The sequence below is a fragment of the Neltuma alba genome, unplaced genomic scaffold (assembly GCF_004799145.2).
Source record: "Neltuma alba isolate B1F8T4 unplaced genomic scaffold, ASM479914v2 tig00012124_pilon, whole genome shotgun sequence".
Classification (NCBI taxonomy): Eukaryota; Viridiplantae; Streptophyta; class Magnoliopsida; order Fabales; family Fabaceae; genus Neltuma; species Neltuma alba.
In genome coordinates, this window is record NW_021636676.1 from 574391 (window position 1) to 591547 (window position 17157).

At 38.0% G+C, this 17157-nt stretch overlaps 1 protein-coding gene across 1 annotated transcript in view; it reads right to left on the reverse strand.

Moving 5' to 3' along the window:
* The window catches only part of LOC114723161 (callose synthase 10), a 49031-nt gene that overhangs the window by 3760 nt on the left and 28114 nt on the right, over positions 1-17157 (reverse strand). Inside the window, exons 36-47 of the mRNA XM_028909318.1 lie at positions 15809-15928; positions 6794-6909; positions 6607-6690; positions 4872-4984; positions 3858-3910; positions 3594-3770; positions 3437-3484; positions 2323-2481; positions 2124-2237; positions 1936-2024; positions 1674-1832; positions 1415-1517 (exon numbers count right to left, since the gene is read on the reverse strand). Of these exons, the coding sequence (XP_028765151.1) occupies positions 1415-1517; positions 1674-1832; positions 1936-2024; positions 2124-2237; positions 2323-2481; positions 3437-3484; positions 3594-3770; positions 3858-3910; positions 4872-4984; positions 6607-6690; positions 6794-6909; positions 15809-15928 (1335 nt within the window). The remainder of the gene's footprint in view (positions 1-1414; positions 1518-1673; positions 1833-1935; positions 2025-2123; positions 2238-2322; positions 2482-3436; positions 3485-3593; positions 3771-3857; positions 3911-4871; positions 4985-6606; positions 6691-6793; positions 6910-15808; positions 15929-17157) is intronic.

Consider the following 17157-nt stretch of genomic DNA (forward strand, 5'->3'; position numbering starts at 1 on the left):
ATGGCAGCGAGTGTTGGGCTTTAAAGGGACAACATGAATATAAAATGGCAGTTGCTGAGATGAGAATATTGAGATGGATGTGTGGTTATATAAGAAAAGACAAGATCCGTGATGAACATATAAGAGAAAAGTCGGAGTGGCTGCTATCGATGAGAAAATGGTAGAAAACCGATTGAGATGGTTTGGTCACGTGCAAAGAAGGCCTTGGGACGCGCCAGTAAGAAGAGTTGAGCAAACAGTATGGAGTCCTCTAAAAAAGAATAAAGGAAGGCTAAAGACAATGCTTAATGAAGTCATTGAAAGAGGTCTTTCAATTAACAATCTATCCAAAGATTTGGTTTTGGATAGGGCTCAATGGTGTCGTGCAATCTATTTAGCCAACCCCACCTAATGGGATAAGACTTTGTTGTTGTTGTTGTAGTATTTATTACAAAGTGTACCATACAGGTGCAAACACATTGTCTGGTGCATTTTGAAACAATCTGGATAGACATCATTTTTGCCACTATTTCCACCTTCAAATGACCTAAGTTTCCATTTGCAAGCGCCAGTATTCCCATTTGTCTGTATCTCAAAATCCTACTTTACTACTCTCCGAGATACTTTCACAATCTAATAACGAGATCATGCCTCACTTCGGGACCAAGGATGATGGTACTTTAACCCTATTGCTTGATGGCTTCAATTCCTCCTTCAGCCTGCTAAAGTTTTATCCTAAGTACTCTATAGCTTGATGGCTAGAGTAATTTAACACTATAGCTTGATGACTTCAATTCCTCCCACTCTACTGCTCTACCGGACACTTCCATAATCCAATAACGAGATCATGCCTCACTTCAAGACCAAGTACCATGGTAATTTAACCCTACAGCTTCATGACTTCAATTCCCCTTCTGTTCACTAAAGTTTTAGCCTAACTGTGTTTTGACTTCGCTCATTTGTGCTCCTCATACAAGGATGGATTCCGTTTCATTACCAGAATGATCAGGTTAAAGAGAAAAATAAGTTTTTAACAATCTTCTTGTTTCTCCTCTCGTTTCATCTGTTATAATGATCTAACAGGAAGTTTATAAGGTTTTAGGCACCCATTTTGCGTAACCTATGTTTGCTGAACCTCTACTTTTTCCATTCTAAAGGATAACTTGACTGTACATATAGATAAATGAATAAATACATAAATATGCAAATACACACCCAGCGCTCATATTCGCATCTTAAAATTTTAGTTAGTAAGATTTCTCTATATGTGTTGAGCTTCATTATTAAGATGATAAAATTATAGTATTATCACTTCTCCCCCTCTTTTGTTTCAAATAGTATCATACTTCTGATTAGTTTTCTTCTCTTCCATCGTCAGGCATCATATAAATGATCCAGAATAAAACAATAATCAAGTGGCAAAATAAATGAGAACCTGTTCTTCATCCCACCAAGACTCCCAACTATTTTCTCCCTTAACGCCTACTCCTCCTCTGTAAAGAAGCCAACTTGTCCAATCATCAAAATCTTCCACAGTCCTGTTGAGGGCATAATTTTTTTGAGATGTCAAAATCTTTTTATTCCCCTCTAAAGGAAAAAAAGGCTTTGTTGATAACACAAACAGGAATCAATCAAGATGGAGGAAATATTAGATAATAAACCAATGGAAATAATTAATTTAAAAGGCAACTTACTTTTGCCACTCAAAACCTGAGGGATTGAAAATGTAAGGAGCAAAAAGCCAGGAGATGACAAGGAACCAACTGCTAATGGTTAGCAGAACAAATGTAACAGCACCTCCCCTTGTATACCCATATGCAATGTAGACTATTAGAAGCAATGCTACCTCGAGCCTGTTGCACATCATATATTAACTTCATTTTTTAGATCCCCAATTCCTCCAACCACAAACAAGAGAAAAAGAAAAACTACAAACAAGATACGAATATTACTCACGCTTTGACAAAGTGGCTACGAGAATACAGTCTATAGTTTTCAGCGAACTTTATGTGCTGAACAACAAACCCTCTACCAGTTGCTCGGTACTTTGGTTAAAAAAAAAAAAAAAAAAATACTGTGAGTGTCATAAAAATAAATAGCCATACATGGTTTCAATATTTAGAGGGAATGACCATCAAACATACTTTTGCACCCCCATGAAGTATGGTACGCCCAAAATAATGAGTTCTAGTTCCCAACGAGAATGTGAAGAAGACTGAACACAGCTGGAGTTGCATGGTAATGAAACTAAAAACAGCCTGGGAATAATTTCAAAAAAAGGATAATTATTGGATAAGAAAATAATCAAAATTGTTGAGGAAATTAATTCCAAGGCAAACTAACCTTCAGCAATCCTTTTTCAAGTATAAAACCCATTATCATTGGGATTGCGGTGAAAACTCCAATCTGGACCAAAAATTGAGCATTCAAAGCTGCATCAAGTGCTGTGTTACCCAGCATTCTTGCCTTCTTTGAGATTTGTTCATCAAGACCAGAGAAGGCCTGAAAGAGATAGAGGCATATTGCATGTTAGTATATTCAGGGCCGATACCATGCTCATGTTAATCCAAGTGTAAAGGTAGAACTAGAGACAATTGATATGCTGATTCCTACATAATCAATTGCCTTCTTACAAAGACTATGAGGTTGTTTCCCCACAGAGTTCTGACTATAACATGCAAAATCCAATAAACGTACTCTTTCCCTTCATGCAATAAATGAGGTTAGAATGTGGAAAAGGCCAGTGAAGGTATTTATGCAGATTACAGGCCAGGAAGCATGCTAGTAGTTGGTGCTGGGAAATTTTTTAAATTTTACAAAATCAAAGGCTCAGAATCGTATTATAGTTGGGGGCCTGCACCATGAACTTTGAAAGCCTCCATTTCATCTCGCTATAGGTTCACAATGTACGACCAATGACATCTAAAACATAATTGTACCATATATGCAATTTTCACATAAAATAAACAAGTAAAACCACCCCGAAAAACTAATATTCACTCACTCCTCAAAATTTTTTGATATTACATCAGATGTAATGATTAGCAATTCAGTGTTGAGAAAATCCGGATTAGAGTATTTTCTTTTTAACCATGATCAATGAGGATAAAAAGTAAAGAATATAATGATGGAAAAGGCTGTCATTTGTCACTGCTCAGTCCCATGAGTACAGGAGAGCACATCAAGACAGAATTAAAACACATTATGCCACACTTATAACACAAGAAATTGAAAGATATCTAAGACATAAAGAATAGTAACAAACTAACTAGACAGCAAATTCGAACACTAATAAGTCCAAGACAAGGAGCCCATATACTGGCCAATAACAGGCAATTTGTACTATAACACATGAAAACAATCATCCTGAATAGACAATGAACAAAAAATGGCAACATATTCCCTCAAACAAGACTGTCAAGATGAAAAGATGGTCCTTCAACTTTTATCAGCTTACCAGGTATACTCTTCCATACAAGAATATGTACACTGTGAGGACTGTCATCTGCAATGGAAATTTTTTTTTTTGGGGAGAAATTATTAAACTACTGCTAATCAAGAGCAAATTTCTGACAAAAAATAAAACCGAAACTACAAAAGGTTTATGTGGATACCATGGTGCAAACATAATAACCAACAGTTGTGTAAAAGAAGGAAAGCATTCTGAAGAAATCAAAAAGTTGTCCAAGTCTGTAAACGTCCCTACTAAGCACTTGCTCTCCATTACCACCCGCCACTTTGCCTTCAAAGAGAGCAATCTGGTTTAACCCAACATCCCTTCCTTTTCCAACCTAAGAGGGAGCCAGTAAACAGTAAATGAGAGAATATTATGCAGACGCACAACCTGACACTTTTCATTGTTCCCAGTTATATTCAACCTGAATGTATTCATGGTGCGTTATATTCCCCTGCCTCAATGTGGAGTTGAAACCTGCAAAATGAATATTTAAGCTCAATATGCCAGATCATAGCTAACAACAAAAGGTTGGAGACATGACAGAAACACTTCCATGTCGGGTGACAAATGTATGTCAAGTCATGCTTGTGGTAGATGGCTATGCCACATGTGCAAGTGATGAAAGGCTTATCAGCTTCTTGCAGTCATTCAATCATATAATCAACAACTAGGCATCAAATCAATGAAGTATAGAATAGAGATAACATGGATACAGAATCTATATAAAGACATGGATCAACATCTAAATGGGGTTTACCAAGTGCAAAGTTACAAATTGAAGATTTGCTGTCCCTTAGAGCACTATGCAGAGGTGTGGCAGCAAAGAATGTCACAAGCATCTGATGTCCCCCCCCCCCCCAAAAAAAAAAAAAGACAGAGAGAGGAAGAAAGGAAAACACTCCTTCGTTGAAACCAATACATTTTGAATTGAGCATAGCTCCTCAATTGAAGTGCTTGTTGTTAATATCATTGTTGCACTATACAATATCAGGCAGGCGATTTAAAACGAGTGATGCATATCACATGGTATGCTTTAATTGATGTATATATACTAAGGAAGCATTATCACTCTAAGGAACAAAGTTAGATAAGAATTTATACATTGCTATTCTCCACCTACAGTTCTTATTAGGCAAGAATAAAAATCATAATTACTTAGACATTGCTTTTCTCTATATGGATCTTTTAACAGCTAAGAATAAAACTAAAGTTGTGCTCTGGACGAGTGATGACAGGGGTCCTCCTATAAATGCATTGCCATATCTAAGGGATATGACAGACATTCGCTAAACATAAAACAAATATAAATTTATTGCATAAGCTGCTACATAAGAAGATTAACAAGTCACACAACTTCCAAGATCTACACAAAATGACAAAATCTCACTCTTTTTTATCTTTTTTGACCAGAAAACAAATCTCACTTTTTACTTACCAGAATATATATCTTCACTAATATTAATTACACGTGATGCCTTACTAATGCCTCCTCTAGTAATGTGGAATATTCGATCAAAAACATCAGGATGTCCATAGTGCATTCGAACTCTGCAAGATTTGTATCCAACCAAAAGTCATTGACTAATGTCTACAAGTTATGCGACTTGACTAATACAAAAGATCGTAATAGCATCATTTAAGAGAATGCAATACTGAAAAATATGCAGAGGCATATGAAATTGCGAAGTGAAAGATGACAGACGTGTAGTTTATGTCACTTGTGCTTCCGTAAAACCAGAGCATGAAAAGAAAGCACAAAACAAAGGAGAGAGGAGAACTATAGAAACGAGCATTCATTATTTTATCTAAAATTTAGATTTGCTGGTTCATGTGATTTTAGCCTATTATTTTTCTTGTATGATTTAAATAATTTATTGTCGTTTAAATCAGCTGCTAACTATATGAGTTAAGCAGTTTCTTCAAGGCTTGAGATTGTTGTGAAGAAAACTAGACTAAGACAAGGGCTTCTTTATCGATTTAAAGATTGATTAGAGAGCTCTTGGGAGCTAATATTTGTTCATTCTTTTAGCTGTTTTGTTCAAGCCTTGGAAGGATTACTTGTCCTCCATTGGCTCTACGGCTCTCTTTCACTCAAATTCTCTGTTAACATGATCATGTCACCTGAGGCACACCTTCAAATATGAACTTACATTGATACAGAATGAATATTATGATAGGTCCCAACCCACTGCTAGCCAGAAAGACGCCCCAAGAGATGGAGAAGCGGCAAACTGGCAGAAAATTGGGGGGGGGGGGGAGGTGTATTGATCCAGCAGATAACAAAGAAGTTGAAGGTGGAGGTCCAAAAGAAGTGAATAATGATGAAGAGTAAGGGGAAGCGCTTAAAAAGTTGTTAGTGGGTTTATAAAGAAATTAGCTAAGAGGATGAAGGAGGAAGACGACAACTTTGGTTAGGGTTCTGGACGGAGAATGTCACCCTCCAAAAAGTTGGCACAACACTCATATTTTAGGGGCTCTGATTTGTGGTCTTCTAGGATGTGTTCGTCTAGAATGTATCTAAGTCCTTTGTTCATCCTATGTGCTAGAAACTGCAACCATTGTTCTCACTCTATCAGTGTCATTCACAACATTTGTGTTGTGCAGAGGAATCTCAAAAGCCCTTTCATCATTCTGTGTTTTTGTTTATATATCTGTATTCTGGGCGTAATGGGAGTGTTAGGAGGATCTGGTAATCTAATATAATGTAATATTTGTTCAGTTAGAATAGTAAAAACTCAAATTTCCCAGTTAGTTCATGTCTATTCATATAGTTCTAACTCTAGTTTTTAGTTTTGTTTCAATTTCTACAGCACTGAATTATTAAAAATTAACCATTAAAAGTCCAATAGAATTTTTAACTTTGAAAAGCTAATCAAACATACTACAAAAATCCAGCATCTCAAAAGTATCAAAAACAACTGAAGAAAAATAACGACTAACAAAGGGAGCTTTTGATAGTAATGCCATAAAATGCAGAACATGCAAGCTAACTCCAAAACAGAGCACGATGGTCTAAATGAAAAGCAATCCACAACAAGTCAAAGATGAATATGCGATTGAAGCATAAACTTCATGGAAAGGGATCATTGAAAGATGCTGTTAAAATGTACACATCAATGAGTTTCATATGTTTCATCTCATACAGATTATCTACGTCAAATATAACTCACTTGAGAGGATTTGCTAGAACACGCTGGCCCAAAGTTACAAAGCTAGTTTCTTGATTTGACATGAACCAGGCCAAGGATGAGACACTGCAGAAGGGTCATACATGTAGTTAGTAAGCAGGTCAATTAGAGCAACAAAAGCAAAATGGCATCATTTTGATTTTCAAATTTTAGTAGGCCAATGCCAAACCTTCCAGTAAAAACATGCTCTCTCACTCCAAGAATAGTTGGGGGCCGTAAGCCATGATTGCCACGGAATTCATCAAGAAGATTTCTCATTTTCATTGTCTCTTCTAGATAATTATCCTGTACAACAAAAGAGATCAAGTCAAACTATTTTCAAATTTTTTCTATGGCCAAATCATTTAAGGCATGCATGCACACATGCACACACTCCCACACGCCTGCACACTGAGAACAAGATTAAAGAATAACAAAGTAAAAGGAGAATTCAGGACTCCCCTGATAGGATTCTTGTAATTATACTCGAGTTACATCAGGATTTCTCATTGAGGATTGCCAGTAAATATGTTAGTAGTCATTTAAGGAAATCCTTCAGATTATATGAGGCAACTGCCGCTAAGATCTCATGTCACCAATTCTAGAAGATTTGAGCTATTATGATTTAATGTTTTATTATTCATCTAATTACCAAATTCTGTTCTGCTCGTCAGGAGCACTATTTTCTAATTTATTGTTCCACATTCTCTCTCTGAAATCACTCCTTCTTACTTCTTATGTAGTATTGAGTAGCAGGATTACTGATGCCAATCCGATGAGAATTATGCACTAATGAAGTCCAAACAACCAAATATGAAATTAACAGTGAGTGAATCTAGGTTAGAAATCTAAGCACACACTGATATTATATCAATATTCAAATTACTCCCCTCTTCTGAGACCACTCTCCAATGTACATACAAAAAGCTGCTGTTAGCATTGTTAGGGAGAAGAGAGTAGAAACAAGAAAATCCTAATTCACTCAACACCAATTACATCCATCAACCCCCTATTCATAATCTTAACACCTATATTCCCAAACTACTCCTGACCTTATCCCTAATTTCCACGTATCAATATACTCCCCCTTAGGAAAGATCCTTATCATCAAGGATTGGTACAAAAGCAGGGGGAAAAAACACACACATACATACTTAAATTAAAAACCTTCACTCTCTTTCTGTTTTTCCTCCCTTTTTTCCCTAAGACCTTAGTTGCAAACTTATAAGGGAAAAAGAAATCAGTAGTTAATGGGTATCGAAACCCAAGCCTGCTGTAGTAATTGTTTAGTCCAGAAGCCTATCATAACAACCCAGTCAGCTTTGGTGCCAACACCCAACGAGTCAAGACCCATAATTGTTTAACAAGTCCATACTTCTCCCACCACAATCCAAGAATTCCTTTGATCCACTAGCTCATTTTAGCTGGCCCAACTCCTTGTTTGGACAATTTTTGCAAATACCTTTGAAGCAGAGCAAAAAGAACAGCAATCACATGTTCAGTACGCTCCAAAGATGTCCAAGTGCTCACATACCCGTGCTCGCTCGGATCTTTTCCAAGATCCCCACCTGAACCGACAACAAAATTTCCCCAAACCAATTTGTTTTCGCATCATCCTTGGCCTCCATCAGTTGAAACCCCTTCTCTTGTTTACAGATCGAAGAATAGCTTCGATGAATGTAGTGGAATTTGTGTGAGTGAGGGGAAGAGTCCTAGCAGCAATGGAGGGTCAAAATCAAAGCACTCGAGCATCATTCTGTCATAGCATTCTTCCATAGTCTTTGATATTGACGTAATCTCCACACCTTTCCCAAGCATCATTTTGTCATAGTGACTGCCTTGAAAACCATAATCATCGTTGCCAAGTTGGTTGCGACATTGGCCCCTCTTCGTCACAGCAAAAAGATCAATCAGGGCTCAGAATATAAGTGGTAAGCCCTTTGAGCTCAATGAAAGCTTAGTCATGAGGGAAGGAACTGAACAAAGAGAGACTGAAAAATTCTGTATATTCTTGATTGGTAAAGCCCATTACATAAATAGTATATTTGGGATGCAAACAGCTATAATATCCCATTATTCTAGCCTATGATTAAGGAGATTTTATCATAATTACAAGATATAATAAATCTGCTATAAGGGAAGGGAATAATTATTAATGGCAGAATAAAATCCCTGAAAGCTAGGAGATTATTACGCTAACACTCCCCCTCAAGCTGGTGAATAGATATTTATCATTCCTAGCTTGCGACATAACTCTTCAAACTTGGAACTAGGTAGTCCCTTAGTTAGCAAATCTGCTGTTTGATCACCTGACCGAACATAAATTATTTCAGCCTGCCCTAACTCAAGTTTTTCCATAATGAAGTGTCTATCTATCTCTATGTGCTTAGTGTGATCATGATGCACAGGGTTCTTGGCAAGGCAGATTGCAGACTTGTTATCATAATATAGTGTCATCTTAGGATCCATTTTAATTTTCAGCTCTGTCATAAGCCTTTGGATCCAAATACCTTCACATATACCAAGTGCTACTGCACGGTATTCAGATTCAGTACTGCTTCTAGACACAACATTTTATTTCTTGCTCTTCCATGTAACCAAATTCCCCCACAAGTAGGTAAAGTAACCACAAGTTGATCTCATATCATCTTTGGTTCCTCCATAGCCCGCATCAGTGTATACTTCCAGATTCCTTGCCCTTCCTTTTCTGAAATGAATACCCTTGCCTGGGGCTAACTTTAGATAGTGCAATATTTTGTATGCTATTTGCATGTGTACCTCTCTAGGTTGATGCATAAACTGGCTAATAACACTTACTGGGAAGCATATGTCAGGACGGGTATGAGAGAGGTAAATAAGCTTGCCCACCAAACCTTGGTACCTTTCAACATTAACTGGTTCTCCAGGATTTTCAAACATATTCTTGAAATCAGGGAACATTGAATTATCTTCAGGACTTGCTCATAACATGCCGGTTTCCTTGAGTAGATCAAGGGTATATTTTCTCTGTGAAACAGTTATTCCTTTGCTTGAGCGAGCAACTTCCATTCCTAGAAAGTATCTCAAACTTCCTAGGTCTTTTACTTCAAAATTTGTTGCTAGGGATGTCTTCAATTGCTGTATTCCTTCCAAGTCATCACCTGAGATCACAATATCATCTACATAGACTATTAGTATCACCATTTTACCATTAGGATTATGTCTCACAAACATAGTGTGTTCGGCCTGGCACTGATAATACCCTTCAGCTTTGACAGCTTTTGAGAATTTCTCAAACCATACTCTAGGTGATTGCTTTAGACCATAGAGGGATTTATAAAGCCGGCATACCTTTCCACTAGTTTTTTCTAGGCCAAGAGGAGCATCCATGTAAACTTCCTCTACTAGATCGCCATTTAAAAAAGCATTTTTGACATCCAATTGGTGTAAGGGCCAGTCTAAATTTACAGCAAGTGAGAGGAGAATTTTAATTGTATTAAATTTAGCTACAGGAGCAAAAGTCTCCTAATAGTCTATTCCCTCTGTTTGTGTGAACCCCCTAGCCACCAATCGAGCTTTATATCTATTGATGCTCCCATCTGGATTGAATTTCTTGGTGAATATCCACCTGCACCCAACTGTTGGTTTTCCTGGTGGTAAATCAACCAGTTTCCAGGTTCGGTTCTTTTGCAGTGCATCTAGCTCCTCCTTTATGGCCTCTTTCCACTTGGGGTGCTTTACAGCTTCGTGGAAATATTCTGGTATCTTCTCTTCATCTAGCTTAGTGACAAAAACCTACATTTTAGGTGACAATTTGTCATATCCAATAAAATTGCAAATGGGATGTTTCGTACAGCACCTCTTGCCTTTCCGTAGGGCTATGGGCAGATCTAGATCCAACTCCTCAGAACTAGAGGTAGGGGTAGAATCATGTTCTAGCATGGGAACTTGGACAGATTCTTCTGGGTCATTATCAGGTTCCTTTGATCCAGCATTTGGGACGTTCTGTTTCAGCCTTCTCTTATAGATAAAGACCTCCTTCTTGTGTTCCTTTGCTCCCCCTACATTTATATCTACTGCCTCCTTAGTATTGCCATTCATAGGTGTAGGTTCAACACTTTTGGTGGTGTTTTTATCAGTTTTCGGTTCAGGTTCTAGATCTGTAACAGGTTTAGGTTCAGTGCTGTTTTGGATATTTTGGTGGGATTCAAGATGTTCAGGAATGTGTTCAGGGCTAGGTGCTTGGGTGGTTGTTTCTGTTTCAAGTGTGGGATTAGGTATAGTAGGCAAAGGCCAAAAAGTCTGTTCACTCTCAAAATTCTCCCCCTGAATAGACATTTTTGGGTAATAGGATTGTTCTTCAAAGAAGGTGACATCCATGGACACAAAGTATCTTTTAAGAGTGGGAGAATAGCACCTATAACCCTTTTGAGTTGCTGAATAACCTAAGAAAATGCATTTACGAGCCCTAGTATCAAGTTTATTTCCATGCATGTTGTGAACAAAGGCAACACAACCAAAAACCTTTTGAGGGACCGTGTTTACTAAAGGCATTGAGGGATAAATTTCAAACAACATTTGCAATTGGGTTTTGAATTTGAGGGTTTTTGAAGGCATCCTATTGATGAGAAAAGCAGCAGTAAGGACAGCATCTCCCCAAAATTGATTTGGAACATTTCTGGTGAACATGATGACTCTAGTAACTTCTAAGAGGTGTCTGTTTTTTCTTTCAGCAACCCCATTTTGTTGGGGTGTGTGGGCACAAGAAGTTTGATGAATAATGCCATAAGAATCAAGATATTTACTGAAGGATTGGCTTAGGTACTCTTTTGCATTATTACTTCTAAAAATTTGAATTTCAGTCTTAAACTGATTTTGAACAAATTTATGAAAGGTTTTGAAAATGTCAAAGACTTGGGATTTTTCTTTCATGAGATAAACCCAGGTAGTTCTTGTGTGGTCATCAATGAAGGTGACAAACCAACGGTGCTAGTTGACAGTGTGAGTTCTAGAGGGTCCCCAAATATCACTGTGAATAATGGAAAAGGGTTTGGTAGGTTCATAATCTCGCAAGGGATATGTGTTCTTAGTATGCTTAGAGAATTGGCAATACTCACATGATAAAACATCAACTTTATTAAATAAACTTGGATACAAGAACTTCATATATGAAAGACTAGAGTGTCCAAGTCTATAATGCAGCAATTCAACATTATTATTTTTAGAGACAGCAGCAGCAAACTTCTTCCCATGATCCATGACTAGGTAGTACAATCTGCCAAGTTCCCTAGCTTGTCCAATCATCTCCCCCAATCTCATGTCCTAGAAAATACAACAATCAGCATAAAAAATAGCAATGCAGTGAAGCATTTTTGTAATCTTGCTAATAGCTATTAGATTACAATCAAGACCCGGTACAAATAGAACATCACTAGTTTAATATTCTCTGTAAGATCAACTGTACCACTTCCTTGAATTTTGGTTCTATCTCCATTTGCTACTTTAATCCCTTGATTCCCCACATATTTTTGGAGACTAGAGAAAACAGTATAATCTCCACTCATATGATCAGTGGCACCTGAATCCACTATCCAAGTGTCATTAGGGAGGTTTGTAACTATTAAACAAGTATGTATAATACCTGATCGTGCTAGGTTACTAGCACTTATATTCTTATCTGGTTGCTCATGTTGGCTAAGAATTTTCTTGAGCAAATCTAGTTCAGTGGAAGATAGCAGGCGACCTTTGGAATTGTCTTCTTCAGGTGCACTTGTTGCAGTATTGCTTCTTCCTTCAGTTCTCTGCCTTGACCTTAAATTTGGAGGCTTTCCATGCAACTTCCAACAAGTGTCACGTTTGTGGCCACTCCTTTGACAATGGTCACACCACCCTTTCCCTTGTTTCTTGTCTAGTTTCTGCCCTACACCTCCCTTGGTCATCAAGGCTGATGAATCTGCAACAACAACCGGGGCACTTTGAGTGAGTTGTCGTTGACTTTCCTCACATTTCACAAGGTTGACTGTTTCTGCAACAGATGGCAGTGGACGTGTGGCTATGATTCTGGCTCGAACAGCTTCATATGCTAGATTGAGACCTAGCAAAAATTCATAGACACGTTGGCGTTCTACGAGTTTCCTATAACAAGCCATATTAGCATTACATTGCCACTGTTGGGGGTCATATAAATCCAATTGCTGCCAGAGTTTCACAAGAGTGGTATAATATTGAGTGACAGAATTACTTCCCTGAGTTGTCTCACAGAGAATCTTTTGAATGTGAAAGAGTGCAGCAGTGTTCTCAATAGTAGCATAAGTAATCCGAGCATTCTCCCAAATTTCCTTAACACTGGTTGCCAGAACAAACTGCTCATTAATCTCATGTCATGGAGTTGATAAGCCAGCCCATGACTTGATTGTTCTCGGCAACCCAGGTCTGGAATTTCTGATCTGTGGACTCAGGTTTCACAGCAACATCTGTCAAGTAGTGTTCTTGTCCCTTTCCTCTGAGGAACATCAGCATGGCGTGAGACCACTGTAGGTAGTTGTGTCCATTCAGCCGGTGGTTGGCTGTTGGGGACGGATTCTCTATGGTCTGCGGAACAGAAATATTGGAGAGGTTCCGCATTTTCGGCACTCCATCATTAGAACCTGAGTCAGTTTTTTGTTCTGAATCAACCTGGAATGCTCCCATCGAACCAAAGGAAATCATCTCTGTTTGCTTTGTTCGTGCTTTGATACCATGAACAAAGAGAGACTGAAAAATTCTGTATATTCTTGATTGGTAAAGCCCATTACATAAATAGTATATTTGGGATGCAAACAGCTATAATATCCCATTATTCTAGCCTATGATTAAGGAGATTTTATCATAATTACAAGATATAATAAATCTGCTATAAGGGAAGGGAATAATTATTAATGGCAGAATAAAATCCCTGAAAGCTAGGAGATTATTACGCTAACAAGAACTACTATGGGAAGGACAATAACCGAGATGAGGTCCATGATGTTTTGTTTGTGTAGTGAGTAGCAACACTGGAGGTTGGCCGACCCTAAGACTTAGAACAAGTAGTGACACCAGCGATTGACCGTGCTTAACTCCCAAATTGACCGATGTCTTGGGCACTCGAAGGTCGCATGTTCAAGTTGCAAATGCCAGAGTAATTGGAGCAGAGAGGAGCAGAGGTGTGTTCTTTGTGAGATTGTGAAGTTGTGTGGAAGCAACAGCTGTTTCAGAGGACCTAAGTCGATGGGTAGAATCGACTTCGAGGATAGTTTCATTTTCTCCTCATCATTGGTACGTTTTTCTTTGTCAGCTCCAAGTTTATCAATTTCGTCCTTGCCATTCAGACGTGTAGCGAAATCATTAGTTTCAGAGTACTTGTCATTGTTTGAATCACAATCTTGAACGCCTAGTCGAGTACTCCATTTTCAGGTTTTTCAATCTGGTCATCGACTTCCTTCATTTCTACTAGCGCGTTCTTCATCTCTTCAACAACAATAGTGAGATCCAAAATCTCACCAGATTCTTCAAGTTCAGCATGATTCAAAATCTTGAATTCCATCGGCTCAATCATTCCATATTCCTTGTCAGCTAAGGAAATGGTTTTGTGGTCAGCAGCAAGACACAGAGAAGAAATCTGAGCAGATATCTCCTTCACCATATCTGCTAAACGAGTGGAAGTGTGCTTCAGGTCAGTAATGGCGAGAGTATTCTGATCCAAACGGTTGTTGATAGAAGTAAGGGTGGCTTGGTGAAACTCGAGACAAGCTCCAAGTCGTGAAAATCATTGAGGTAACCTCTGGCAACGGCGACGGCGGCCACAGGTCTAATACCTTTGTTAGCATTGGAAGGAAGAAGAGAGTAGAATTAAGAAAATACTAATTCACTCAACACCAATTACATCTATCAAACCCCTATTTATAATCTTAATACCTATATTCCCAACTACTCCCAACCTTATCCCTAATTCCCACATATCAGCTGCTTAGAAAATCATGCCACAATCCATGGGATACACAAGCCAATCCTTTGAGCAGTGTGTATGCTTGAGCAAAACAGCATTTTCATTTTCACAAACAAATCTAGATATAAGAAATTGTGAGAAATGCCAAGATTCATTCTCTAGTATGAAATACCATGGGATTTCAAGGGATCTTAGTAAGAAATATATGCAGTTACTAGTATGAAAATGAGGAATAGTCATGTAATCATAACATTTGCTGTGAGTAGTCAGCTATTGGGCAGGAGTTATGGTGCCAAACTATTGCTGTTATTCAATGCATACATATAGATAAAACACACCCCCAATACATCATTTGTACTAAATAAAACTCATCCATTCAATACACCTGTACATCTGTTTGACACAGTTTAAATTTTTCAGTATTTCAAACATCTTAACCAGACCTTAATCGGCTAATTGAATTTGTCACAATTATAGTAATGGCTCCAGCCACATCCTTATGTTCAAAATGCGTGTGCGTGAGTGAGTGAGAGAGAGAGAGAGTTGCACTAATTTTGGTGATCTATGTGAATTCTGGATATCACATATTCTCTCAACGATGTTTAATAATAAAAGGACTAGAGTATTTAATTAAGACTAAAGATTAGTTACTATTAGATATCATTAGATTATGATTGGATTTGGATTAGATATTTAATTTAATTAGGTTTAGGATTACCCATGACTTACAGAGAAGGATAATCATCAGTCTTATTCTATTATGTTTTGACTTCCTGAATTATTAAGTATAATTCCAGTTTCTATTTCTACTCACTCTCTATTCTTTTCTCTTTCGCCTATCTTTCCACAACCACCCTATCAGTGTGGTTTCTTAATTACCTCACTTTTATTTACATTTATCTCATTGTTATCCTTTCTATTTGATTGATAAGTTAATATATTTTGATTTACAGTCAGCAGATTTTGCATTCTTACAGGATTGATTGCACTTCTTCCATAAATGCATAAGAAAAATCAGAGCAAGTTTACTCCAAAAATTGATATCATATCAGAGCGCCACAAAAGACATTTGAAATCTTAAATGCTCTACATTATATGTATACTAAGTTTAAAATCTCAAAGCAAGAAAGAAACTCCACGTAAACGACATAGAAAACTTTTCCTTATATCCATTTGTACACTTGGATAAAAAGAGGTCATTTTTGTGTAATTACCAGATGACAATGAAGAGTAACAGATAAAACGATGACATATTTGTACCTGGTTCATATCAATTGTTTGGACAGCATCACCCCGAGTGAAAATTATAGCATGGTTTTGGTTTTCAGGCTTTCCTTCACCAAGCTTCGGATCCCCAGGAAGTCTGATAGAATATATTTCCTATGCACAAGAAGAAACACTTACAAGCGTTAAGCACCATTAATGACAACTCAATTCAAGGAATGGAAAGACCAGCTATCTCACCAAACTGACAAAGTTAGAACATAATTTAATAAGCCACAAACATTCAAAAGACTAAACAGGATGGAAACATCAAAAAACTTCAAAATGCACTACTTCAGAAAAGCAGTCATATTCACAATGACCTTGAACATTGACTGACAAAGTATTCTCACTCTTCTTTCTCTGTTTTTTTTTTCCCAATAAGGAACGGTTATAAAAGAAAACAATATAACCAAGGAGGGCAAGGAATTTAAAAAGAAGAAGAAGCAATTCGTGGCTTAAAATAGTTTGCCAATGCCTTTGAAAATCCATAAGGGAAGTACCCACTAAGATTGTTATGTAAAAAATATATATCATGGAAGAAAAAAAAAAGATATCCCTCTCAAAACATAGATGTAAACAAAAAAATTAACCGAAATACTAGGGCTGAGCATGCAACCCGGAACCTAGCCGCCTACTCGCCCGCCCACAACCCATAAAAATTAGGCCCATCTAAGCCCACCCAAAAAAGAAAATAAACAAGCGGGTTTACAAATTAAATGGGCAGGCTACAGGCATAGGCACAGGCTACCTGTCCCCTCCCATTTAGTTTTTTTTTTTTAATTGAAAAAAATACAGGTCAAATATGCCTTAGTCACTAGTTAGGGGCTTAGGACAAATTACAAGTCCAGTCCAGATTCAAGGCCCATTTCAGTGGCAGTGCTCTGTCCATCTCTCAATCACTCGGTGTCCCTGTCTCCAAGTCCTCAAGTGTGACTGTGAAGTCCATTACTCCAAAGTCCAAACCACTGCAGTACTGCACAGCCTCGTCTCTCACTCTCTCAGCCTCTCACAGCAGTTATAGCTCACCCACCCCACACCTAATTGCTTTGCTGCTCACTTAGTCACTCTTCGGTGAGTTCGATCTTCAACTCACAATCACCGTATTCGGCACTCTCAGGCTCTCAGCTCTCAAGCAGACAGGCACTCATAGCCACAGTTGCGGACACTGACTCACCGATTTCCCCTCTGCGTCTCACCTTGTCTTTCAAGTTTTGTCTTCGCCAATTCACCAGCCGCGCAGACGAAAATCGCCAGTTCTCACTTCGCCAATCGCACAAACGCAAAGTCCCTCTCCCTCTCCCAACTCAATCTTTCAATCTCTTGCTGGTTCTAGGCTCCCAGCT